Here is a 26262-nt window from a genome sequence, read left to right on the forward strand (position 1 = left end):
GGATACAGTTTTACTTTAAGTGGTTTGACAATTTCGTCATCATATTGCGACACCATCTGCAGCTACCGCGGGAATGTAGTTTTTAACAGTGACAACGCCAAATAGGTGTTGTTTACATAGTCAAATATTTTTGAAAGAACAATGTTTTGGAAGTGTCATTTGGTTCGGTCGAGATCTAGGTCACCGGTTATTTCATACGTCTGATATTATGAACATATTTGGGCGTTTTGTTGTGAATTTGCTCTTCCGGGGTGCTAGCCAGTCAGCTAGATAGTTAGCTAAATTACTCAACTAGTGTCACTTCAAGGAAATGTGTTTCTTATGACACAACGGAAACATCATTTCACAGTGGTTCACACCTCCAAGAGTTGGTCCTTTATTGTCGTGTTAATCGAAGACCCGTCTTATACAGGATTCCTCCGGAATTTGGCTTGCTTTCGAAGAGTCGCGATGCTGAACGTCCCATCCCAGTCGTTCCCTGCAGCCAGCTCTCAGCAGCGTGTTGCTCCAGCCGGTCAGTCCGGCAGGAACAAGGTACTGTACCGGTAGTTGACGACATGATTGTTGTGTGAGAGTCATGCCTATATATCATACATAATGTTGATGTTCCATCAATGGATTAGACTATTGTGGTCCTACCATGTGAACGTTCTGTAGTCCAATTTTATATTGAGTTAGAAGACCCTGTATGCAAAGTCAACCTTAAATTGATTGTCATCATACCACACCCTTTGACACCACTTTACTGAACTGTAAGGCTGTGTTATCATGATACCACCTTTTCTGACTGTGAGGGCTGTTTTTCCATGTTGTTTCAGGTAGCATTGAAGCCTGGCCACAGTCTGATGGACTGGATCCGTGTGGCTAAGAGTGGCCGGGACCTGACAGGGCTGAGAGGCAGACTTATAGACGTCACGGAGGAGGAGCTGCAAAAACACAACACACGTGATGACTGCTGGACCTGCATACGAGGTTACACAAGTTAGCCCTATACTGTACACACACACACACAATACTGGTCATGGTGTTTTTCAGGTTTTTGTTTCAGCCCAGTACTAACACTAGATTTAACTAGTCAAGGGCTCAATGCCTTTCCAGGGCTTGAGTTGGAGAAACTGTGGTATTACTTAAATTGTTCAGGGAAATAAATGTGAAAAGTACACACAAGTAGCCACATACTATCTGTACACAATTCTTCTCTCCACCTTCCGTAGTCCTAATTGAGTGATTCCCCACGATACCCAGTCAAAACAAATGACATGATTTTGGGGATTTTCATTAAATGTAATCCATAGAATAGTCCTTTCAGGGAAGGATTGTATTTGATATTTGTATCTAAAAGCATAATTGAGAAATAGTTCATCAAAGGTGGCATATTTATTACATTTTGCCTTACCCAGGCCTCCTTTAATAGCCAATAATGTTTAACCTGTAGATGCTGCAATACAAAGCAAAAATGTATTTCATATGAAGCTTTACCACTTGCTCTGTAATATGAGTAGTATTTTGATTTCACAAACAAATGTCTTACATTCATTTATGAATATTTAATCACACAACATGAATATAGAAAATATGTTTAAAAATGCAATATATTGTTGAACATTATATACTCTACGGGCTTATCAAAGTTCCAGACTGGGATCTCTGCAAGTTTTAAAGTTATGGCCCCTTTTTTAAATTAGCATAGTTCAGCAATGTAACCAATCACAGCCCTCCTTCTACTTGTATCATTGCACATTCTGCAATTCACTATTTTGTTAATGCTTAAAAATGGGTCATAACTCTTAAAGTAGCAGAGATCCCACTCTGGAACTTTGCTAAGCCTCTAGAGTATATTATGTTCAAACATATATTAAAACATTTGCCAATTTCAATATCATGTTTATATTTTTAAATATTCATGAGTTAATGTAAAGAAAAAGTTATTGAAATAAAAATACTACTAATTTTACAGAGAAGGCAGTATACCTTCATATGACATAAATTTTTGCTTTGTAGCACCTACAGAAGTAACATTATGGAGTCTTAAAGGAAGCCTAAGTTAGGACAAAATGTCATAATATGCCAACTTTAATAAATAATTTCTCAATTATGGTTTTAAATACAAATGTCAAATATATGTCAACAATTCTTCCTCCAAATAACTATTACAGTGTGTTTTCTTACGTTACAGTCTTATTCTAGAATGGATTACATAGTTTTTCCCCCCCTCATCAATCTACACACAATGCCCTATAATGACAAAGTGAAAATAGGTTTGTAGAAATGTTTGCAAATGTATAAAAAATAACAAAAAACAGATCTTATTTCCGTAAGTATTCAGACCCTTTCCTATGAGTCTCAAAATTGAGCTCGGGTGCATCCTGTTACCATTGATCATCCTTGAGATGTTTCTACAACTTGATTAGAGTCCACCTGTGGTAAATTCAATTGATTGGACATGATTTGGAAAGGCACACACCTGTCTATATAAGGTCCCACTGTTGACAGTGCATGTCAGAGCAAAAACTAAGCCATGAGGTCGAAAGGAATTGTCTGTGGAGCTCCGAGACAGGATTGTGTCGAGGCACAGATCTGAGGAATGGTACCAAAAACAATCTGCAGCATTGAAGTTCCCCAAGAGCACAGTGGCCTCCATCATTCTTAAATAGAAGAAGTATGGAACCACCAAGACTCTTCCTACAGCTGACCGTCTGGCCAAACTAAGCAATCGGAGGAGAAGGGCCTTTGTCAGGGAGATGACAAGAACCTGATGGTCACTCTGAGGAAAACTGGCACCATCCCTATGGTGGTGGCAGCACATTGCTGTGGGGATGTTTTTCAGCAGCAGGGACTGTGAGACTAGTCAGGATCGAGGGAAAGATGAATGGAGCAAAAAGAGATCCTTGATGAAAACCTGCTCCAGAGCGCTCAGGACTTCAGACTGCGGCGAAGGTTGACCTTCCAACAGGACAAAGACCCTAAGCACACAGCCAAGACAATGCAGACGTGGCTTCGGGACAAGTCTCTGAATGTCCTTGAGTGGCCCAGCCAGAGCCTGGACTTGAACCCGATCGAACATCTCTGGAAAGACCTGAAAATAGCTGTGCATCGTTGCTCCACATCCAACCTGACAGACAGAGCTTGAGAAACTCCCCAAATACAGGTGTGCCAAGCTTGTAGTGTAATACCCAAGAAGACTCGAGGCTGTAATCGCTGCCAAAGGTGCTACAACAAAGTACTGAGTAAAGGGTCTGAATACTTATGTAAATGTTATATTTCAGTTTTTTATTTGTAATACATTTGCAAACATTTCAACAAACCTGTTTTTGTAATTATCTGGTATTGTGTGTAGATTGATGAGGGAAAAAAGCATTTAATCCATTTTAGAATAAGGCTGTAACGTAACAAAATGTGGAAAAAGTCAAGGGGGTCTGAATACTTTCCGAAGGCACTGTATATGGATTACATAGAGTGAAAATCCCCAAAATCATGCAATTTTTTTTGTCTGGGTTTCGTGAGGAATCACTTTCATAAGGAATCTAACACATTTCATCCTCTCGTTTCCACATGTGCGTCATTGAGATTAAAGGCACTCATTGGTAGTCATGGAGTGGGTTGATTTGTCCAAGGACATTGAGTAATAAAGCTTAATTGCATTTGCTGCTATGAAGGAAGATTATGCAGGCTTTAGTGTCTAGGACTCTGTCCACTTCTTCTTATTCAGAGCAGGATAGGGGTGCCCTCCCTCCATTTGTGTGCCTCTCTTTCTCTCTTCCCTCCCTTATACCTCTCTCTCTTACCCAAACTCATACACTCACATATGCTTGGCACACAGGAAGAAAATATGGAATTACACAACCGTATGCTGATAACATTATCATCATGTCTCATTATTATTCATGTTTTCAGATTTGTTGATCGCACTCATCAGCACTCCCATAGGGATGTGTGATGAAGGCATTAGCTAACCAATTTAATATCAGTAGGCTATAAGACAGTTATTGGCGATTGTATACACAAATGAAGGTTCCCTGTGGTGTACATACCTTCTCCTCTCATACACAATGTTTCCCTGCGACCCTTTCTAGCTACAGCGTGGCCATGTCTTTGTGTTGGGAGGATAATGCTGTGTTTGTTGGGATAATGTCTCCGTTGGGGATGATAATGTTGTATTTGGTGGGATAATTACTCTTTGTTGAGAGGATAATGTTGTGTTTGTTGTGATAATGTCTCCGTCGGGGATGATAATGTTGTATTTGGTGGGATAATTACTTTTTGTTGAGAGGATAATGTTGTGTTTGTTGGGATAATGTTGTGTTTGTTGGGATAATGTCTTTGAGTAGGGTATGTGTCTTTGTTGTGAGAAGGCTTTCTATAGAAAGAATTGGAGGCTGGGCACAGCCCCCTCAACACATACGTTACAATGTGTATAGTTCAATCATAGTTCAATCATAGTTTAATCATTCATAACCATTTATTTGAATGTATTGGCTGAATTCACTGTTATATTTGTCGTTGTGAGTGGGCCCACATACATGTAGACTGACTGTACACTGAGTATACAAAACATTAAGAACACCTGCTCTTTCCATGACATAGACTGACCAGGTGACAGCTATGATCCCTTATGGATGTCACTTGTAAAACCACTTCAATCGGTGTAGATAAAGGGGAGACAGGTTAAAGAAGGATTTTTAAGCCTTGAGACAATTGAGACATGGATTGTCTTTGTGCCATTGAGGTTGAATGGAAAAGACAAAAAATGTAAGTGCCTTTGAACGGGTTATGGTAGTAGGTGCCAGGAGCACCGGTTTGTGCCAAGAACTGCAACGCTGCTGGATTTTTCACGCTCAACAGTTTCCGTGTGTATCAAGAATGGTCCACCACCCAAAGGACATCCAGCCAACTTGACACAACTGTGGGAAGCATTGGAGTCAACATGGGCCAGCTTCCCTGTGGAACGCTTTCGACACCTTGTAGAGTCCATGCCCCGACAAATTGAGGCTGTTCTGAGGGCAAAATGTTGCAACTCAATTTAAGGAAGGTGTTCCTAATTTTTGGTATACTCTGTGTATAAGACTGGACATTAGTTTCTGTCAGCAGAGGGCGCTAACTTGTCACACCTCTTACATTATTACATCTTATACTTCAGTTAGGCTTTTGGGTGAAGACTTTTGGGAGCAACCATCCCTCCAATGCTGGTCATTTCTTACACGAATTAGCTATTTTTTTTGCCCTTTGTGAGTATTTAGTGAATAAACACATTTCCTGTGTGTGTCTCAGGCATGGTTTATAATGTGAGCCCCTACATGGATTTCCACCCTGGAGGAGAAGAGGAACTGATGAAGGCAGCTGGGATAGACGGAACAGACCTTTTTGACCAGGTCAGCTCTCATGGGACTCTCCCGAGTTAAAGGATTACCTTGGAAGTTCACATGTTAAAACTCCAAAGTTCAAAACATTAACGCACATAATGTGTGTTATGATGCCGTGCGTGTCTAAGCTCTCTTGCTCACTTTCTCCATGTCTGCCTTTGTCCCTGAATCTGTGGCCATATGAGCAGGTCCACCGGTGGGTGAACTATGAGTCCATGTTAAAGGAGTGTCTGGTAGGGAGGATGGCTGTGAAGGCCAGCACTGCTCTCAAAGGTACAGTAACACACAATCCCTCAGTCTCAGGACTTTAATGCACCGTAGTCTCTCTTTCATGCAGGATGTTTTTTGACCCTTTCTAATTTGTCTCCACAGCTCAGTCTGTGATAAAGGACAGCATCACTCATTTAAATGGTAATGTACAAAATAACAATAAGAATAGTGCAGAAACCCCCCCACGAATGTTCTGTACTGTCTGGTGTTTGTGTGTGGGTGTTCTATATCCTGTGTGGCTGAAATCAGAGTCCTTACTCTGGTCTCTCTCTCTCCTCAGGTCTAGCCCCCCCTCCTCTGCCCACCTCCATGCTCCCTCCTGCTTTCCTCACCCCTCCCTCACCCTCCTCATCACTGCAACCCTCAGCCGCCCCGCCACCAACCCAACCCAAAGACGCCCGGCCCAGGTACACTCACAAAACAACAAGAACAACTGTTATGATATTGAGAATGGTGATAGATAGATGTGAGAAGGTAATGAACATACTGTATCTGTACATGTTTTTTTTTAGGTATGACTGGTTTCAAACTGATGTCACAGTCAATATTGTGGTTTACACCAAACGGAAGGTAAACATCCCCACTTTGCAATTTTAAAATGCCAAGATTTGAGTGAAATGTGAGCCAGAATGGGCAGTAGTTGTTCTTTAAACCTCCCCCTCTTTTCTCTCTCTTTCCCTCTTCTCCCTTATTTTCTCTCCACTCGCAGCTCCCCAGCTCTGGCTGTACCATAGTTGACCTGCAAGATGGTGTTCTACGGGTGGAAGTTCTTCTGGGGAAAATGTCCTACATACTGCGTCAACGTAAGTCGCAGCTTCCTTTGATACAACATTGTGACTGTCCACTATGACAGGGAGCTGTTTTCTGACATGACTTGTCGTAGCCACCTCTTTCAATCTCCTTTCTTTTATCCATCTATTACAGCCATACTCTCTCTCTTTCTCCCTAACCATCCTGTACTAGGGGTGTGAACGTTTAAACCAAATTGGCATCGCTAACAGAAAAACGATGTTTATTATTATAGATTTTTCTTATTTCCTCCCATGAAATGTCAATCACAGTGCAGTTATCACACCTAGCACTAACAGCTCCCGATCATCATCATAAAGGGAACATACCTAACGCAAAAATGCTGTAACGTTAGAAGGTGGAGATATGCATCTTTCAAATGATTTGCCACGGATATAAAGCGCTCTGAACTTCATCGTCGTTAACAGCTGGGAAAATGACAGGGATGTGACAGCAGCAAAGTCCTGTTTGGCAATACTTTGAGAAGTTAAATGAGAAGGTGATGAAACGCAAACTTTGCAAGGTGCAATTGAGCAACAGTGGCAGTACAGGTGCAATGCTTAACCGTCTGAAAGGGAGGTACCTTAAAACCTCTTGAGACTAGGGGGCAGTATTTTGATTTTTGGATGAAAACCGTGCCCAAATGAAACTGCCTATTTCTCAGGCCCAGAAGCTAGAATATGCATATACATTGCAGATTGGGATAGAAAACACTCTAAAGTTTCCAAAACTGTCAAAATATTGTCTGTGAGTATAACAGAACTGATATTGCAGGTGAAAACCTGAGGAAAATCCAACCAGGAAGTGCTGTTATTCTGAAATCTCTCTGTTCCATTGCATGACTACCCTCCATTTAAAGGGATATCAACCAGATTCCTTTCCCTGTGGCTTCCACATGCTGTGAACAGTCTTTAGACATAGTTTCAGGCTTTTATTCTGAAAAATTAGCGAGAATGATCACATCGCGTCAGTGGATAGCTGTGTATCCCCAGAGTTTTGCATGCGCGAGCAGCTTGGAGCAGAACTTTTCTCTCTCTCTCCTATTAAAAAAGCTAGTAATTTGAATTTGGGGCTCTGCAATTCAGCGGTTGTTGACGAAAATGATCCCGCTAAAGGGATCGGTGCGCCAATTAACACCCGAACCGTTGCTGGCAGCAGCAGCGCAGGCCCCAAACAACAGTCATTAGACAGGCTCTTCAGTCTTCACACGAAAGAAGTGCGATAAGGGACGGAGTGAGAAAATCACAGCGCTGATTACAGAAATGATTGAAGTTGATATGCAGCCATTTTCAATGGTAGAGGATGTCGGCTTCAATGCACTAATGGCATATCTAGAACCAGACTACAAGATGCCATATCGAACAACCGCGATGGCCCAGATGGAGAAATTGTACAATGATTGCTCTGCAAGTACAAAACGCAAGCTCTCAAAGTCAAACACCTCATACGTGGCATTAACCGTGGCATTAACAATATCACATCAAAGTGTATTGGTCGCGTACACAGATTTGCAGAAGTTATCACAGGCGCAGCGAAATACATTGTTGGACATCTACTGTATGAACACGCTGTCTTACATCATCACTGAAATGAAACACCACGTTGATGAGAAGTGGGACATAAGGTAGGGATGGGCGGTATACCATATTTTACTATGCACGGACCGGTTTGGATTTTTAACGGTATTTCAGTGTTTGGTTTTTTTAAATGTGATGGGAAACTCTGGCGCGTGTACTGTCAGTTTTGATCGTTTTCTACTTGAGCCATTTTTCTCCCTCCTGATACATGCTGCTTCCCACACCAAGCCCTGACCCCTGTCACTCAAGGAGAGAGCAGTTGCTCGACCACGTGAGTCACGAGCACTTTCTTGCTATTTCATATACCTTTGACTATTGGATGTTCTTATAGGCACTTTTGTATTGCCAGTGTAACAGTATAGCTTCCGAACCTCTCCTCGCTCCTACCTGGGCTTGAACCAGGAACACAACGACAACAGCCACCCTCGAAGCAGCGTTACCCATGCAGAGCAAGGGGAACAACTACTCCAAGTCTCAGAGCGAGTGACGTTTGAAACGCTATTAGCGCGCACCCCGTTAGCTAGCCATTTCATATCACATCATTACACCAGCCTAATCGCGGGTGTTGATAGGCTTGAAGTCATAAACAGCAGACCTGCTGGCAAAACGCACGAAAGTGCTGTTTGAATGAATGCTTATGAGCCTGCTGGGGCCTACCATCGCTCAGTCAGACTGCTCTATCAAATCATAGACTTAATTATAACATAATAACACACAGAAATGCGAGCCTTAGGTCAATAATACGGCCGAATCCGGAAACTATCATCTCGAAAACAAGACGTTTATTCTTTCAGTGAAATATGGAACCGTTCCGTATTTTATCTAACGGGTGGCATCCATCAGTCTAGATATTCCTGTTACAATGTACAACCTTCAATGTATGTCATGATTACGTAACATTCTGGCAAATTAGTTCGCAATGAGCCAGGCGGCCCAAACTGTTGCATATACCCTGACTCTGCGTGCAATGAACGCAAGAGAAGTGACACAATTTCACCTGGTTAATATTGCCTGCTAACCTGGATTTCTTTTAGCTAAATATGCAGGTTTAAACATATATACTTCTGTGTATTGATTTTAAGAAAGGCATTGGTCTTTATGGTTAGGTACACGTTGGAGCAACGACAGTCCTTTTTCGCGAATGCGCACTGCATCGATTATATGCAACGCAGGACACGCTAGATAAACTAGTAATATCATCAACCATGTATAGTTAGTTATAACTAGTGATTATGATTGATCAAGTTTAATGCTAGCTAGTAACTTACCTTGGCTTCTTACTGCATTCGTGTAACAGGCGGGCTCCTCGTGAGGCAGGTGGTTAGAGCGTTGGACTAGTTAACTGTAAGGTTGGAAGATTGAATCCCTGAGCTGACAAGGTAAAAATCTGTTGTTCTGCCCCTGAACAAGGCAGTTAACCCACCGTTCCTAGGCCGTCATTGAAAATAAGAAAGTGTTCTTAACTGACTTGCCCAGTTAAATAAAGATTAAAAAAGGTGTAAAAATTTTTTTTTTTAAATCGGCGTCCAAAATGATAGATTTTCGGATTGTTATGAAAAGTTGAAATCGGCCCTAATTAATCGGCCATTCCGATTAATCAGTCGACCTCTAATTCCAACTATAATCATTCTATTCCAGGAGTTCACCAATTTAACTAGGTCTATATTGTTTTGCCCATATAATGCATTCTTGCATGGCACAGGGTGGAAATTATAACAAAAGTGCAGGAAATGCAGAAATGTATGAAAATGCTTAACATTATTTTAGTTTGAAGTTGGATTGAACAGTATAAAACATTCAGAATGGAGAAAGACCCATTGAATCACTTATCATTTGTGTTGCCACCCCAGGTTCATTAACTATTCATAAAGCATATTTAGAATTTGTATTATTCAAAAACATTAAAATAACTGCGTACCGTCAAACGTGATATGATATTTTGGCCCAGCCCTGAAATGAAGTCCCATGTACTGACTACTGAGAACATGGAGGCACACAGCAGAGAACCTAAAAATGGCATAAACTACTACCGCTGCTGAGGGTGCAGCAGTAAGTACATGAGGGAACACAAGTATATTTAAATTATAAACAATGGACAATCGAGCTAGGGGGTACAATATCACATTACAATTACACAAGGACCTCAAGGGACATACATGCACTTACAATTCTAACAGCTTTTTTGTTAGTTGAGTATTTAACTCTCTTAAAATACAGTTCAATTTCTTTTTGTCGGGTAAGAAAAATGTGTTTTTTTGTTTGTAAATCTACATTTGTGTATATGAAATTTGGCCAAAAGAATAATGAAATTAATTACATAAAAATGTTTCAGTTTAATTCTATCGTATGTAAAGAATCCAAGCAGTTCATCTCTCCACAATAGTGTAAAATCTTCATAAATGTGTTCAATTATAAATCTACTGATGTCTTTCCACAGTTTTCTTACATGAATACAATGCCAAAAAAGATGCAACACTGTTTCTGGGTGGTCATTACAAAAGGAACAATTTGAGTTGATGTTTTCCTTAAACTTCTTCATATAGTGGTTGGCAGGATAATATTTATGAATAATTTTAATAAGGCATGACATAAAGTATAGATCCAACATCCTGCTGAAACAAGGTTCGTATCGCTCTGTTGTTGAATGGACCAAAAGAGAAACAAATCTTTCCAACTGATGAGTCAACAGGGTCAATAGAAGGTAGGCTCTGAGGGTCAGGTCTTGACACGTTCCTGAATAACAGAGCAACACCTGAGGGAATGGCTTCTAAAACAATTGCAAAATCTTTAGGTGTTACAGGGACCTTGTAAAGTGATAAGAATTGATTATAACTGAGTAAAAGACCCTCTGCATTTACAAGTTGGCTCACCAATAGGATATTATTTCAGAACCAATATTCTAAAAACAGAGAGGTATTTTTATCCAATATATCCTAATTATTCCATATATAATATCTGTGTGGAGAAAAATGATGCTTATAAATGAAGGACCATGACAAGAAAACCTGCTGATGAAAAGCAGAGAGTTTCACTTGAATTTTGTCAATATTATAATTGCAAAACAACATGAAGTTAAGGCCACCAAAAGTAGAGAAGACATGATGAGGAATAACATTTGAGATAGAAGTGGGTCTTCTTAGGAATTGTTTTATCCAATTGATCTTAATTATTATTTAAAGTAGTAAAGTCCAGAAAATTCAGTCCACCATTCTCATAAGTGTTCATTACAACAATTTTCCTAATGTAATGGGTACGGTTTCTCCACAGAAAGTTGAAAAGCATCTGGTCTATCTCCTTGCTTATTTTACTGTCAAGATATAAAGATGGGGCGCCATATGTTAGTCTAGTGATACCTTCAGCCTTGGTTATTAGGACTCTACCTTTTAAAGATAAGTACCTCTGTAGCCATTGACTTAGCTTCTTCTGGGTATTTTTAATAAGAGGGTTATAATTTAGTAAGCCTCTAGACTTTTGATCCTTTGTAATGGTTATGCCTAAATATGTAAGTTCTTCTTTTACTGGAATACCATTATATGAAGGTGTCACACAATCTTTGACAGCCATGAGTTCACATTTATTAATGTTAAGATATACACCAGACGCTTTGGAAAAGGATTGTATCACATTGATCGATATGGGAATTTTGTTAGCGTCTTTCAGACAGTGAAGGATCATCAGCCAGCTGGCTTATAATAATTTCTTTACCAGTTATGGAAATACCTTGTACAGGACTATTATTTAAAGAATTTGCAAGAAGTTGGATGATTAATAAAAACAGGTATGGAGAGAGGACAACTTTGCCTAATTCCTTTCTTTAATTCAAATCTAGGTGAGGTGCCATATTTCAATTTGATAGTGCTGTTACCATTTGCATAGAGAGTCTTAATAGCCTTACAGAAAAAATCCCCAAAGCCAAGTCTCTCAAGGGAGTGGAAGAGAAACTGATGCTCTACAGTGTCAAATGCTTTATAAAAATCAAAAAATAATATGAAGCTATCCTCGGTTATTAGGTCTGAGTAGTCAAGTATGTCTAATACTAGTCTGACATTGTTAGAAATATGTCTGTTCCTCATGAAGCCAGACTGTGTTTCATCAATGATTGCATCCAGGACGTCTTTAATTATTTTTGCAAGTAGTAAGGCTAATATCTTATAGTCATTATTAAGAAGACAAATTGGACGCCAGTTATCGATGAGCAGCTCTTATTTTTTAGACTTAAGGTATCAGTGTTATTAACCCCTGACTCATTGTAGGAGGGAGAACATTGTTTTTAATACTCTCTAAAAAGACTTCAAATAGGAATGGAGCTACTTGTTCAGAAAATAATTTGTAAAACTCTGATGTAATTCCATCAACACCTGGTGATTTATTGTTCTTTAGATGTTTGATAGACTCTATCTCTTCAACTTTGATGGGTTCATCACACGGTTTAGATTCTATATCACTGATAGAGTGAACATTATTCAGTGAGTTAAAACACATATCTGTGGATTCCTGACAGTACTTAGAGCTATACAATTTACTGTAAAAATTGCTACAGTTTTTAGCAATTAATTTTTGGTCATCTGTAATAACACCATCAATGTTTAACTTATGGATAGTGTTATTTTTAGTGACATTTCTCAAGTCTAAAGAAATAGGATGAATTCTGTTCTCTCTCCTCAATCAATTTTTTCCTAGATCAAATAAAGGCTCATTCTGCTTTTAATTCATATATTATCCAGTTTATTTTGTAACTCAATTAGTTCCATCTTCTCCTCCCCCAAGAGGTCAGCTGGGGACCTCTGAGAAAGGGAAGTTATCTTAATGATCACCTTGTCCTCCTCAGCTCTTCTGGTCTTAGCAATATTACTACCATATTTTCTAAGGTATTTGGAGACCTCAATTTAAAGAGCTCCCAGTTCTTGCAATAAGATTTTTCTTCACAAGCCCTTTCCCAAAAGTGTGAGAGCAAATCTTTAACCTCAAATGTAACTATATCATTATTTAATAATGAGCTATTTAGCTTCCAGTAGGATGCTCTACCAAGGTTAGTACAGGGGTAAATATTTTGATATCAATGTAAATGGCCCTATGGTCTGTGAGGGGAGTAGTACAAATATTTGTAGTAACACACTCACTATCAATACATTTGGATATAAGCCAGAAATATATTCTGGATTGTCTGGAACCTGTTTTGTTACTCCAAGTGAATGATCTGTCGGCTGGAAACCTCTCTCTCCGTATATCAGTAAGATCAAACTTTTCCATAAAAAGTATTAAACCCACATTCTGATTGGTTGGCCTACCTGGGGGCCATCTATCAGTTGAATTATCTATAGTAATGTTAAAGTCCCCTCCTATCAATAATAACGAATTGGGACATTTAGATAACCAATGAAGTATATGTTTCTCTATAGATTCAAGCAACTCATCATTCTCATGTTTGGTGTTGTACCAGTAGAAGTTTACAGTAATGAGCGTAATGTCATTGTAACTTATCATTCTCATGTTTGGTGTTGTACCAGTAGAAGTTTACAGGAATGAGCGTAATGTCATTGTAACTTATCATTCTCATGTTTGGTGTTGTACCAGTAGAAGTTTACAGTAATGTGCGTAATGTCATTGTAACTCATCATTCTCATGTTTGGTGTTGTACCAGTAGAAGTTTACAGTAATGAGCGTAATGTCATTGTAAATGATCACAAGACAAATAAAGTGACCAAAGGGGTCACATTCCGAGTGTAGAATATTACCACCAAAGGTATTTTTCATTGTAGTGACCCCAGCAGAGCGTTCAGATCCATGGGAAAGCCAAATATCGTTGCCCCACTGTGACCTCCAGAAGTTGGCATCAGCCGAAATTGAGTGAGAGTCTTGAAAAAAGCAAAAATCTGTTCGAAATTGTTTAGCAAATAAAAAAATAAGGCCTTGCGCTTCACATTGTTTGGTAACCCCCTAGCATTAAGAGAAACTATAGACAAAGACAAAACAACAAAGATTATATAAAAGTATAAACTGTAGTAGGATGAGTCAAAGACGTAGGAGCAGTGAATGTAAACGATAAGGAACCAAGCACCATTTAAGTAATTTTAAAGTGAAAATAGCTTATTCCATAAACATTGAGCTAGACGTTATCCGGCTTTGAAATTCAACTCAACTGAAAATTATGTTCAAGACCAAACCAAGGGTTCTTGTAGTAAGAGAGACTAAAATCCTCTTTAGTGTAATCAGGAACTATTCTGAGAAATAAATACAAATTAATAATTTAAATCAAAGGTTACCTACTATTTTAAGTGCATATGAAAACTGAACATAAAAAAATTTAATAAAAAATATTTTACATAATCATGTTCCTAAGACCTTTTTCACTTGGAAATAAGTATTAATAACTAAATAGAACAATAACTGTGTAAAGTCAGAGCAGACCTGTGTGCCCTTTAAAACAGTATCTTAGTTACTGAATACATACAAAATAAATACAACTTTCAATCTTCTTCGTAAGTTACTAAACAAAATAGGACTTCCGGTCATACAAGAACAAACTAATACATTGAAGTACCTGAGTATTCCTTGAAAAAATAGTCACCTGATGCTTGTTAGGTAAACAGCATAAGGAAAATGAGAATACCATGGCTGAAACCATCAACCTGTTCCTTGTGGTGATATTTTAGGGAGGAATATGGATTTCTGAACCGTTGATGAAGCCTCGTCCTCCGACGAAGTAAGCAGCCTTTCCCTCATTTCGTGCTTTCTTGATCGTTGGCCACAACCTGTTCTTTCTTTCTATGTCCTCTGGGCTGAGATGCTCGGCGAAACGCAGACCATGGCTCTGAAGGAAGGCGTTCTTCCTACCAGCTTTTCAGACAGCATCCCTGTAGAATCTGGCAGTGAAGAAGATGATAATACCTCTTGGTCTTGAATCATTTTGCTGTTGCTTTTTGCCGAGGCGATGCACAACGTCGATGGTATCACCAACTTTGTTCTTCTCTGCCGGCAAAACTTCTTGGCAGATGCGGATAGCCTCTCCTCGCACATCTTCATTCTCCACCTCTGGCAAGCTGTAGAGTCTCAGGTTCCATCTTCATTCTCCACCTCTGGCAAGCCATAGAGTCTCAGGTTCCATCTTCATTCTCCACCTCTGGCAAGCCATAGAGTCTCAGGTTCCATCTTCATTCTCCACCTCTGGCAAGCCATAGAGTCTCAGGTTCCATCTTCATTCTCCACCTCTGGCAAGCCGTAGAGTCTCAGGTTCCATCTTCATTCTCCACCTCTGGCAACCCGTAGTCTCAGGTTCCATCTTCATTCTCCACATCTGGCAAGCCATAGAGTCTCAGGTTCCATCTTCATTCTCCACATCTGGCAAGCCATAGAGTCTCAGGTTCCATCTTCATTCTCCACCTCTGGCAAGCCATAGAGTCTCAGGTTCCATCTTCATTCTCCACCTCTGGCAAGCCATAGAGTCTCAGGTTCCATCTTCATTCTCCACCTCTGGCAAGCCATAGAGTCTCAGGTTCCATCTTCATTCTCCACCTCTGGCAACCCGTAGTCTCAGGTTCCATCTTCATTCTCCACATCTGGCAAGCCATAGAGTCTCAGGTTCCATCTTCATTCTCCACATCTGGCAAGCCGTAGAGTCTCAGGTTCCATCTTCATTCTCCACCTCTGGCAAGCCATAGAGTCTCAGGTTCCATCTTCATTCTCCACCTCTGGCAAGCCATAGAGTCTCAGGTTCCATCTTCATTCTCCACCTCTGGCAAGCCGTAGAGTCTCAGGTTCCATCTTCATTCTCCACCTCTGGCAAGCTGTAGAGTCTCAGGTTCCATCTTCATTCTCCACCTCTGGCAAGCCATAGAGTCTCAGGTTCCATCTTCATTCTCCACCTCTGGCAAGCCATAGAGTCTCAGGTTCCATCTTCATTCTCCACCTCTGGCAAGCCGTAGAGTCTCAGGTTCCATCTTCATTCTCCACCTCTGGCAAGCCATAGAGTCTCAGGTTCCATCTTCATTCTCCACCTATGGCAAGCCATAGAGTCTCAGGTTCCATCTTCATTCTCCACCTCTGGCAAGCCGTAGCCTCAGGTTCCATCTTGTGTATTGTTCCAGATCAGTGAGACGTCTATGGTAGACATTGTTATTCTTTTCCACCTTTTTTCAACTTTTGCCACTCTCGTTTTCACATCCTTGATTTCACCACATTCAAACTCCAGTCTTTTTCAAGCCTTGGTGTTCGCGCCTACCATTTTCTCAATGGCGTCAGATCTGGAGTTGATGAGTAATGAGAGGGTAGCCACGATGTCAGAGTTCATGTTGGGTGTTTTTGGAGGGTGGAGGTTTGCACGGAGTAACTGGTAAAGAGGGGAATTCGTCATCTTCAACAGCATTCGAAAGCATGATATTATCCATAGGCCAAGCGTAGTTATGGCAGTTGTCTATAAGCACGTTTCTCTCTTGTTGATTAGCAATAGAACGGCTAACTTCTTCCTTTCTTTTTTTTGTCACGACTTTGCATGGACATGCCAAAATAAATTATCCAATTATTATTCCAGTAACAGGAAAGTTCTTAAATCTTAGTAATAACTGTAAACTAGTTTTTTTTCACAATCTTTCTGAAGTTTGGTACGGAGCTCGGTAAAAAGGCGTCTGTTCAAGCCGCCATCTTCGTCAGATCTCCAGCAAGATGGTGACTTGCTGAAAATACACTTCCTGATCTTCAAATACGCCACTGAGCATTCTCATAGGAAACAATGGGGTGAAGTCATCGATGGTTTCGTTGATATTTTTTGGTTTATGGGTTGCCATGACTGCGTTAGTTTGAACTGCATTGCCCCCTAGCGGCCATACGCAGCACCATATCTACGTTGTGAATAGTTTTATGATTTTATTTTCTCTTATCGTTTAAACAATATATGTATTTTTTTTTTACAGTTTTTGTTGTGACATTTGTCACAATGCTATCTATCCTGTACCCTAGTTAGGGCTGGCACAATTACCTTTACCCTTTAACGGATGAAGACCCCCTTAAATATATGTACCATTTTTATGACATTTTTTTGTTGTGGTGTTGACGAACAGCTGAAAGAAGATCGGACATTTGTGCGGTTGAGTCCATGTCTGGTGTAACATGGTCTATTAACAACATGATGAAACTTTGTTGCTCCTTGCTGAAACAAGCAAGGTGTTGTAGCAAACGAGTCTTCGGTTGCCTAGGCAATGACCCCCCCAGCAATATACAGCATGTGCAGTCAGGAGCGGAGATGAGAAGGAGAAAATGTGTGTCAAAAAATGTTTTTTCTTATTATTGTTTGCTATTCGAACGGTTGTTACTGTGACCATGGTAATTTTGACTGGCCAATTATCATCATCCAGAATTCCATGACCATTACAGACCTAGTCCATTATCGGCTGTAATTATTTTATTGAGTGCTTTCAGAGTTTATTTCTCCATCTGTGTTCCAGCCTGCCAGAGGACTTGACACAATTAGTTTCCAGTGTTTATCACTGGCTTATTAATGTTGGAGGGAAATATTGACTGTGTCAACCAGAGGAAATAAACACTGTGCCCAGTTCCACTAAACCCTCTATCGGTCTATCTCTATCCCCCTCTGTCTATCTGTCTCTCTCTTACTCTCTCTCTTTCCTTCTCTATCTCTGTAAATGGGTGATGAATTTGATTTCTATACATTTCTGGTAAACAATTCACTAGGAGTCTCTCTTTTTCAGGTCTAGCCCAAGAAGTAGATGGAAGCGTTGCTGGTAAGGAGAACATTTATGGTCTGATGTATTTTCATAAGCTAAAGCTGACTAACTGTTAACGTTTACCAACCCCCTCCCTCGATCCCTCCCTCCCCATCTTTCTCCTTCTCTCCTCTTCCCCTCTCACTCACTCACTCACTCACTCACTCACTCACTCACTCACTCACTCACTCACTCACTATGCTGGTACAGTTCACACAGCGTGTGCTGTGGGGAAGATTCAGGTCAGCATGCGTAAAGCGGCCAAAGGAAAGTGGGAGGAGCTTGGTGAACCACTGGAATTCCATGATTCACTTTTCAGGAAGAAAGATCGAGGTATGAATAGGGGCTCTTTTCCAATACGTCTTTCCTTGATTCCTCACAGCCTCACTCCTCACCTTCTTCTCAAAACGCTTTGGAGGAGTATGTAAGAGGGGAGGGACCTTGGACTTTCACCTCCAATGCGTTTTGAGGAGGCAAGGAGAGAGGAAGTCAGGAAAGAGCCAGAATGCCATTTCAGACACATCCAAAGAGATGTTTATCCATTTGTCTTATCTTCTGAATTGATTTTATTACATTCCCCTATTAACCAAAATCACATGTTAGTTATTCACTCTCTCTCTCTCTGTAGCCATCTTCTACAGAGAGTGTATGTTAGTTTCTAAGACAGCAGTCACACACGACACCTGGGTGTTCCGGTTACAACTCCCTCTAGGGACGCTCATGCACGTGCCGGTTGGGAAACACATCTACCTCAAGTCCCTCATCCAAGGTAAGGCCTAGCCTTTAGATCCATGCTAATGCTAACGCTACATCTAGGCAAGCGCTAATCCCAAAGCAGCCCATGCGGTCCATTGCTCGGGCTTATGCTATGCTACATTTAATTTTTTTATTTAACCTCTATTTATACAGGTTTTTCCTCATTGAGATAAAATCTATTTTTTCAAGAGAGATCTGGTCCAACAGCAGCAGGGGGAACAACGTTTCAGACAAAACAACATTGAACTAAACGATAGACACATATACAGTACAACTATTACGTAAAGAAACACAAAGGTCGCAACTAAAAACCAGCAGTTCTAAAGACAATTACACGCTTCTATGATATTTACATCGACCAAGTGTTTAAACTCCACCAACGTGACTGGATCATCAAATGGTTAAAATTTCAGGAGAGAATTCCAGGACCACAGAGCTGAGTAACTAAAACTATTTCTACCATGACCTGTTCTAATTCTTGGTACTGTTAAAAGCAAATGAGAATGGGACCGTAACTGATCTGATTTTTAAAAAAGAACAGAGATAAAATGGCATTTTACCCAATATGACCTTATAAATCAGTGTATACCAGTGTTTAAGCCTACGCAATGTCAATGACGACCAGCCAACCGCGCTGTAGAGATCACAATGATGTGTTAAATGTTTTTGATTATTAATGAACCTGAGGGCCGCATGCTATACTGAATCAGTTGCTCTCAGGGTAATGGTTGAGGCCTGTGTGTATATATAACATCACTAAAATCTAAAACCGGCAGTAATGTACATCGTACCAGCTCCTTCCTGGCCTCCAGAGAAAAACAAGCTTTATGAAATGTGTAGACAGTTGACTAACACTATATCTGGGCTACCGCTAATCCCATAGCATCCCATGAAATTCATTGCTAATGTTAATGCTATATGTGTAGACAGTGAGGTGGTGAAGCCCTACACGCCAGTCGAGGAAACACTGGTACCAGCTACACTGGACTCCACACAGGGGACTGCAGCCACTGACATCTTCCTCATGATCAAAGTCTACCCAGATGGAGTGTTGACTCCACACCTAAACAACCTCAACATCGGTAAGTCTGAGGCCCCCAGTAAACCTCACTGTTACAGCTAAGTGGGTTGTTCAGATGTATTCGGTGTATGTGATAAATAACAACTGGTGTAGACTTTACATTGACATTCCGAACCATTTCCAAAGATGCAGAGTTGAATTATTATATATATATAGATATTGTTTTTAAATAGTAACGATCAAAAGAGGAATCAAATAAAATACGCAAGAATGGAGCTATATACAGGGAGTACCACATCAATGTGGAGCTGTATACAGGGAGTACCACATCAATGTGGAGCTGTATACAGGGAGTACCACATCAATGTGGAGCTGTATACAGGGAGTACCACATCAATGTGGAGCTGTATACAGGGAGTACCACATCAATGTGGAGCTGTATACAGGGAGTACCACATCAATGTGGAGCTGTATACAGGGAGTACCACATCAATGTGGAGCTGTATACAGGGAGTACCACATCAATGTGGAGCTGTATACAGGGAGTACCACATCAATGTGGAGCTGTTTACAGGGAGTACCACATCAATGTGGAGCTGTATACAGGGAGTACCACATCAATGTGGAGCTGTATACAGGGAGTACCACATCAATGTGGAGCTGTATACAGGGAGTACCACATCAATGTGGAGCTGTATACAGGGAGTACCACATCAATGTGGAGCTGTATACAGGGAGTACCACATAAATGTGGAGCTGTTTACAGGGAGTACCACATCAATGTGGAGCTGTATACAGGGAGTACCACATAAATGTGGAGCTGTTTACAGGGAGTACCACATAAATGTGGAGCTGTATACAGGGAGTACCACATAAATGTGGAGCTGTTTACAGGGAGTACCACATAAATGTGGAGCTGTATACAGGGAGTACCACATAAATGTGGAGCTGTATACAGGGAGTACCACATAAATGTGGAGCTGTATACAGGGAGTACCACATAAATGTGGAGCTGTATACAGGGAGTACCACATAAATGTGGAGCTGTTTACAGGGAGTACCACATAAATGTGGAGCTGTATACAGGGAGTACCACATAAATGTGGAGCTGTATACAGGGAGTACCACATAAATGTGGAGCTGTTTACAGGGAGTACCACATAAATGTGGAGCTGTATACAGGGAGTACCACATAAATGTGGAGCTGTATACAGGGAGTACCACATAAATGTGGAGCTGTTTACAGGGAGTACCACATCAATGTGGAGCTATATACAGGGAGTACCACATCAATGTGGAGCTGTATACAGGGAGTACCACATCAATGTGGAGCTATATACAGGGAGTACCACATCAATGTGGATATATATACAGGTAGTACCAGATCAATGTGGAGCTATATACAGGGAGTACCACATCAATGTGGAGCTATATACAGGGAGTACCACATCAATGTGGAGCTATATACAGGGAATACCACATCAATGTGGAGATATATACAGGGAGTACCACATCAATGTGGAGATATATACAGGGAGTACCACATCAATGTTTGGAGATATATACAGGGAGTACCACATCAATGTTTAGAGCTATATACAGGGAGTACCATATCAATGTGGAGATATATACAGGGAGTACCACATCAATGTGGAGATATATACAGGGAGTACCACATCAATGTTTACCACATCAATGTGGAGATATATACAGGGAGTACCACATCAATGTGGAGATATATACAGGGAGTACCACATCAATGTTTGGAGATATATACAAGGAGTACCACATCAATGTGGAGATATATACAGGGAGTACCACATCAATGGGGCGGCAGGGTAGCCTAGTGGTTAGAGCGTTGGACTAGTAACCGGAAGGTTGCAAGCTCAAACCCCCGAGCTGACAAGGTACAAATGAGGTAGTTATATACATGAAGGCAGAGTGTAAAGTGACTCGGCATTCGGATAGATAATAATAAGAGTAAAGTAAAGAAATCTACGGTTGTTAGTGAGTAGGTTGTGTTTGTTTTTGTGTGTGTAAATGTACGTGTGTGTTCATATGTAAGTGGAATATTCATATGTAGAGGTCAAGTGTATTTGTTTTATAACGTGCTTCTACTTCAACCTTGCCATGTGCAGACGTAGGCGGTACACAAAATCAGTTGACGTAACTTTTCTTTTTTCATTGCTTGCTTGTGAGATGTACAGCAGCATACGTCAGTCTGTAGGTGGTGTAGCCACCCTGTGGAATATTAATATCTCAGATAAGTGAGCAAGGTAGGCAACAACATGAAGGAAAAAAATAGCACGTCTCAAACCAGAGGGAAGGTTATTTTTCTTCCAACCAGGATTGATTAGATTACCTTTTGTTTACCATAAACTGATTTCCATGTTTTTCTGCTGCGTACACAAGTAGACTAGGTGACAGAAGTTCTTGACTCCTCTGTGTCGATTTAAAATCAAAAAACCCTTTAACAACATTTATTCTTTAAAATGCAGTACACAAGCATTGATTGTGATTATGATCGGGTACTGCATTTACATGACCGTTAGTAATAACATGATTACGACGTTAACATTCACAGGGAGGACTATACTCTTACCATTGTGATTAGGGATATACTTATGATTAATAGTAGCACTTTGCAATTCTAGTCTCATTATGTATTTTGACTATTAAATGTCAGATGTTACAAGTAGTTAGGGCTAGCACAATTATCAATTATATTCGTGTAACCAACAATTGTGGACAATTATCAACTTTTATATTCAAGTAGATAATAGCATTTTTACATGAAGTGGGTACATTTGGTAGTCGTTTTACGAGCATAATGGCACGGTCGGGAGGAGAAGCTTAATTTCCAAAAGATCCAAGCGGTCCAAACCATTCGTTTTTGAGATAGGGGTGTCACCAATGCTGTTGTATTTAGTAGGTAAGTCGTAGCTCATTTTCAAAGATACGGTACAAGTTCAAAACATTTTTCAACAAAAAAGACAATTATGACAATAACTGTGGTCATTTGCATGACAATTAATCGTTACCTAAAATTCTATAATCGTCACAGCCCTAGTTAGACCCTATATTTTCTCCTCATCTCGCTCTCATCCTGTATCATTTTGTCACCTCCCTTTCTCTTTTCTCTCTCCTCTCTCTCTCTCGCTCTTTCTCTCCCCTCTCTCGCCCCTCTCTCTCTCCTCTCTTATTCATACATCAGCAGTAGCAGGCACTATTCAGATAAATCAATTACAGGGGGAGATTGCTCAGCCCCCAAACAGGATTGATGGTGTAATTAGTTTCTATTTAAAAACTCATAAACAGGTTGTTTTATCCCATCTATCATCTCGACCCCTTCTCAGTGTCCAGCCTTCTACATAGTCAGGGTGCCAGAATATAACCCTTCTTTCCTTTCCACCTCCAATGAATCAGATTCCCTGGCCTTTGTCTTGTCCTCTTAACAGTGGAATCACCTTCTTCTTCCTGGAAAATTAATTGTCCTACCAGTCGATCTGCACAGAAGTAGACAGGAAATATAGAGGCTTCTTTCTTTATCTTTCTGTGTAAACTATGCTCACTGACAGGGCTTCAGGCTATGTAATTGTCCTCATCTGGCCCCCATTACCTGAATATATGCTAGCGTTGAGTGATGTGTGTGGTTGCCTGGCGATGCTGGCCCAGCTGCAACATTGGGACAGATGGAGGATGTTTATTTCCCAGTCAGTCTGTTAAAGAAGAAAAACATTCTCCATTACAACGAAGACTAGCTGTACAGTACAAAGAGAAACGTCATGAAAGAGGAAATGGATAGCTGATGGTAGGAAATGTTCTGTTTTCATTATTCAAGCTATCCTGATTTGTAGTCCTTTTTTTAAATGTATTATCTGTTTTTGCTTATTTTTGTGTTTGTGTGGTTTATCAGCTTAATGGGTTTCCTTCTCTCCTTTTCCCTGGTTGCCTAGGTGACCACCTGTCTGTCAGCAGCCCAGATGGTCCGTTCAGTCTCCGCCTCCTGCGCGAGGTCACTCACCTCTACCTGTTAGCAGCCGGCACGGGGTTCACGCCGATGGCTCGGGTGATCCGATTGGCTCTCCAGGACCTGGGCTCACTCAGGTGAAATACACTGTCATGGATCCAGGCTGTACTCTGACTGCTGTGCTATTGCAAGGCTGTCATTGTTCTCTTTCGGAGGATGTGAATACGTTGTAAAGGACAAAGCTGTCATTGTTCTCTTTCTGAGGATGTGTAACATTGTAAAGGACAAGGATGTTCTGACGGCGTTAGATCTTTGTGTGTTCTAGGAAAACCAAGCTGATGTTCTTCAACAGACAGGAAAGAGACATCCTGTGGCACTCTGAACTTGACGGCCTCGCAGCTGAAGATGAGAGGTGTGTGTGTGTGTGTGTGTGTTTTACTGTGTGTTCATATTGAGGCTGGTCATTATGAGGCTGGTTGCGTTAATGTCAGCAAGACGGACCCTCTGTGGTGAATCTGATCGTGTGTGTGTGTATGTGTGTTCTTGCTCGCTTCAGATGTCTATTATTGCATGTCTTCATGGTGTGTGAACACTCCCCATCATTACCATATTGACTAGATTCTCATGTGAACCATTACCTGTGAAGCAGCATTAACACATACATGTTACTGGACATGTCGTCTTGCTGCTAGGCAGACAGAGAATGTTCACTCTCTTGATCTCTATGCTCACTCAGTGTATAGTGTAGGCAGAAGATATAGTATAGTGTATAGGCAGAAGATGCATTTGTTTGTTACATTCTATGGTTCCAGGTGGAGTATATTCTGTCAGAGCTGTGTGATGGGTTCTGTTCTGCTCTAATCTATGGTTCCAGGTTCCAGGTGGAGTATATTCTGTCAGAGCCGTGTGATGGGTGGGCAGGCAGGAAGGGGCGGGTTGAGGCCTCCATGCTGACTGACTTCCTGGTTAGGCCTGAGGGGTCAAAGGTCTTTGTGTGTGTGTGTGGCCCCTCAGCCTTCACTGAGCTGACTGTGGGGTGAGTGACACTCCACACCCCTCTACACACTCCAGTTAGGCATTTAGCCGGGCGGCAGGTAGCCTAGTGGTTAGAGTGTTGGACTAGTAACCGAAAGATTGCAAGATTGAGTCCCCGAGCTGACAAGGTAAAAATCTGTAATTCTGCCCCTGAACAAGGCAGTTAACCCACTGTTCCTAGGCCATCATTGAAAATAAGAATTTGTTCTTAACTGACTTGCCCAGTTAAATAAAAAAATAGAAAAACATTTCTAAATATAGAAGTCATGCTGTATGTTTTTATGTTAATTTAGTAGATTCAAGCTATTTCAGACTATGTAGTGCAAGGAAGTTAACTTGTATAACATTGGATAACTTTTCCCACATTTAGGCTTTGTCTGACTCCCCCTCTCACCTTCTCATTGTTTCTCAACTTCCTCCTCTATCAATCTCCCTCCTCTCTTTCTCAGGTTGGTGAGACAGCATTGTTTCAGTGAAGAGGAGATTCATGTTTTCCAGGGCTGAGTGTCAGTCTCAGAAATTACAGCCTGAGGTGCCAACGGGACATTGAGAGAACAACGTGTGTGTGTGTGAGAGAGAGAGAAGTGTGTGTGTTTGAGAGAAAGGAGACACAATTTATGAGAGAGTGTGGGAGAGAAGAGATGTTATTGGGCTGCCGGCCAATGTGTTTTTTGGAACAATGTCTTTCTATGCACTGTAGACTGAACTGATGGACCTGACTTCTGTGGTTAGCAGCTCTGTCTCTCTCTATTTCTGTGTGTCTCTGTCTTACTCTCTCTGGTGCTTTGAAACACGGATGGACAGTCATTCTCTCTGGACGCCAAGGACGTGACTGCTGGTGAATCACACACAAAGGGTGAATGGCCAATTACCCAGCAGCACTGAACCCTCAGGTCAACATCATCAGCTCACTGTCTGTCTCTCTCTGTACCAGAACTCTTTGAACTGTCCTGTCCTTGGGCACTCCTCTGCTCTGATGAGAGAGAGAGAGCGAGAAAGAGAGGGGGGGGGGTCTGGGGTTGTTTATGAGAGGTCACTACCATGTCTTACATACTGTATCTCAATCTATTGCACAGTCCCCACATCTGCTACATTGTGATGTTATTTTTGCTGTCGCCCCCCCCCCCCCAAAAAAAAGCAGGACTTTGTGAGCGTTCAATTTTTAGTTCTGATCATTACATCTTCCTTTTGTTGAAGAAGTAATGAGAATTTCCTTCCTGCTGTTGGCATATGAGACATCCTCCTACAGAGAGTTATTATTATTCTGATAGTTGTTTTGGCTGTGCTGCTGCTATATCTGGTATGTTCTGCAGCCTGTGGTTCTGTTTGAGAGAGACTGATAGTTAAGCAGACCAGTCTTCAGTATCAGTACATTTACAGTCTCTCTTTCTCCCTCTCTATATCTCTCTCTTTATCTCTCTTTCTCCCCCCTCTCTCTCTCACAGGTTGATGTTGTAGTACTCACAGTAGGTGATGAATACCAATGGGAATACATTACACAATACATAACACGCCTACATAAATGTATTCAATATAATAAAAATATCATTTTATTCATGTATTTAATTCATTAATACCTCAAGCCCACAGTGATCTGATTAAGTGCTTGATGTTTGATGCAATTAAATGATTGTAAACTGCATCCGGGAACCCTGACCGTGCGTTTTTGACTCTTTCTCACTCTTGTGAAATACATGAGGTTGTTAAGGCCCCAACTATCGTGATTTCTCCTCGTGGAACATCAAACTGCCAGACCGAACTATGTCAA

At 40.9% G+C, this 26262-nt stretch overlaps 1 protein-coding gene across 2 annotated transcripts; it reads left to right on the top strand.

The window, feature by feature from the left end:
- cyb5r4 (cytochrome b5 reductase 4) lies at window positions 1-26047 on the top strand. 2 transcript variants are annotated; one of them, XM_021592635.3, is made up of 16 exons: window positions 1-534; window positions 819-972; window positions 5269-5369; window positions 5549-5633; window positions 5733-5771; window positions 5911-6037; window positions 6143-6200; window positions 6340-6433; window positions 17698-17730; window positions 17923-18045; window positions 18341-18481; window positions 19395-19550; window positions 23446-23596; window positions 23785-23871; window positions 24334-24495; window positions 24944-26047. In XM_021592635.3, exons 1-16 carry the CDS (start codon window positions 322-324, stop codon window positions 24996-24998), a joined length of 1779 nt encoding a protein of 592 aa, XP_021448310.3. In that variant the 5' UTR covers window positions 1-321; the 3' UTR covers window positions 24999-26047. The 2 variants fall into 2 exon arrangements, with proteins under 2 accessions (XP_021448310.3, XP_090086812.1); XM_090230686.1 differs by having other exon boundaries at window positions 23785-23870; window positions 24264-24495.
- The last annotated feature ends 215 nt before the right edge of the window (window positions 26048-26262 follow it).

This window comes from Oncorhynchus mykiss, chromosome 3, assembly GCF_057628025.1.
Source record: "Oncorhynchus mykiss isolate SJ-2025 chromosome 3, ASM5762802v1, whole genome shotgun sequence".
NCBI lineage: Eukaryota > Metazoa > Chordata > Actinopteri > Salmoniformes > Salmonidae > Oncorhynchus > Oncorhynchus mykiss.

Coding starts and splice junctions, on each gene's coding strand:
- cyb5r4 (XM_090230686.1), top strand. CDS start 322: ATGACACAACGGAAACATCATTTCACAGTGGTTCACACCTCCAAGAGT. Junction 5,370..5,548: donor GAACAGACCTTTTTGACCAG/GTCAGCTCTCAT, acceptor CCATATGAGCAG/GTCCACCGGTGGGTGAACTA. Junction 6,038..6,142: donor CCCAAAGACGCCCGGCCCAG/GTACACTCACAA, acceptor GTTTTTTTTTAG/GTATGACTGGTTTCAAACTG.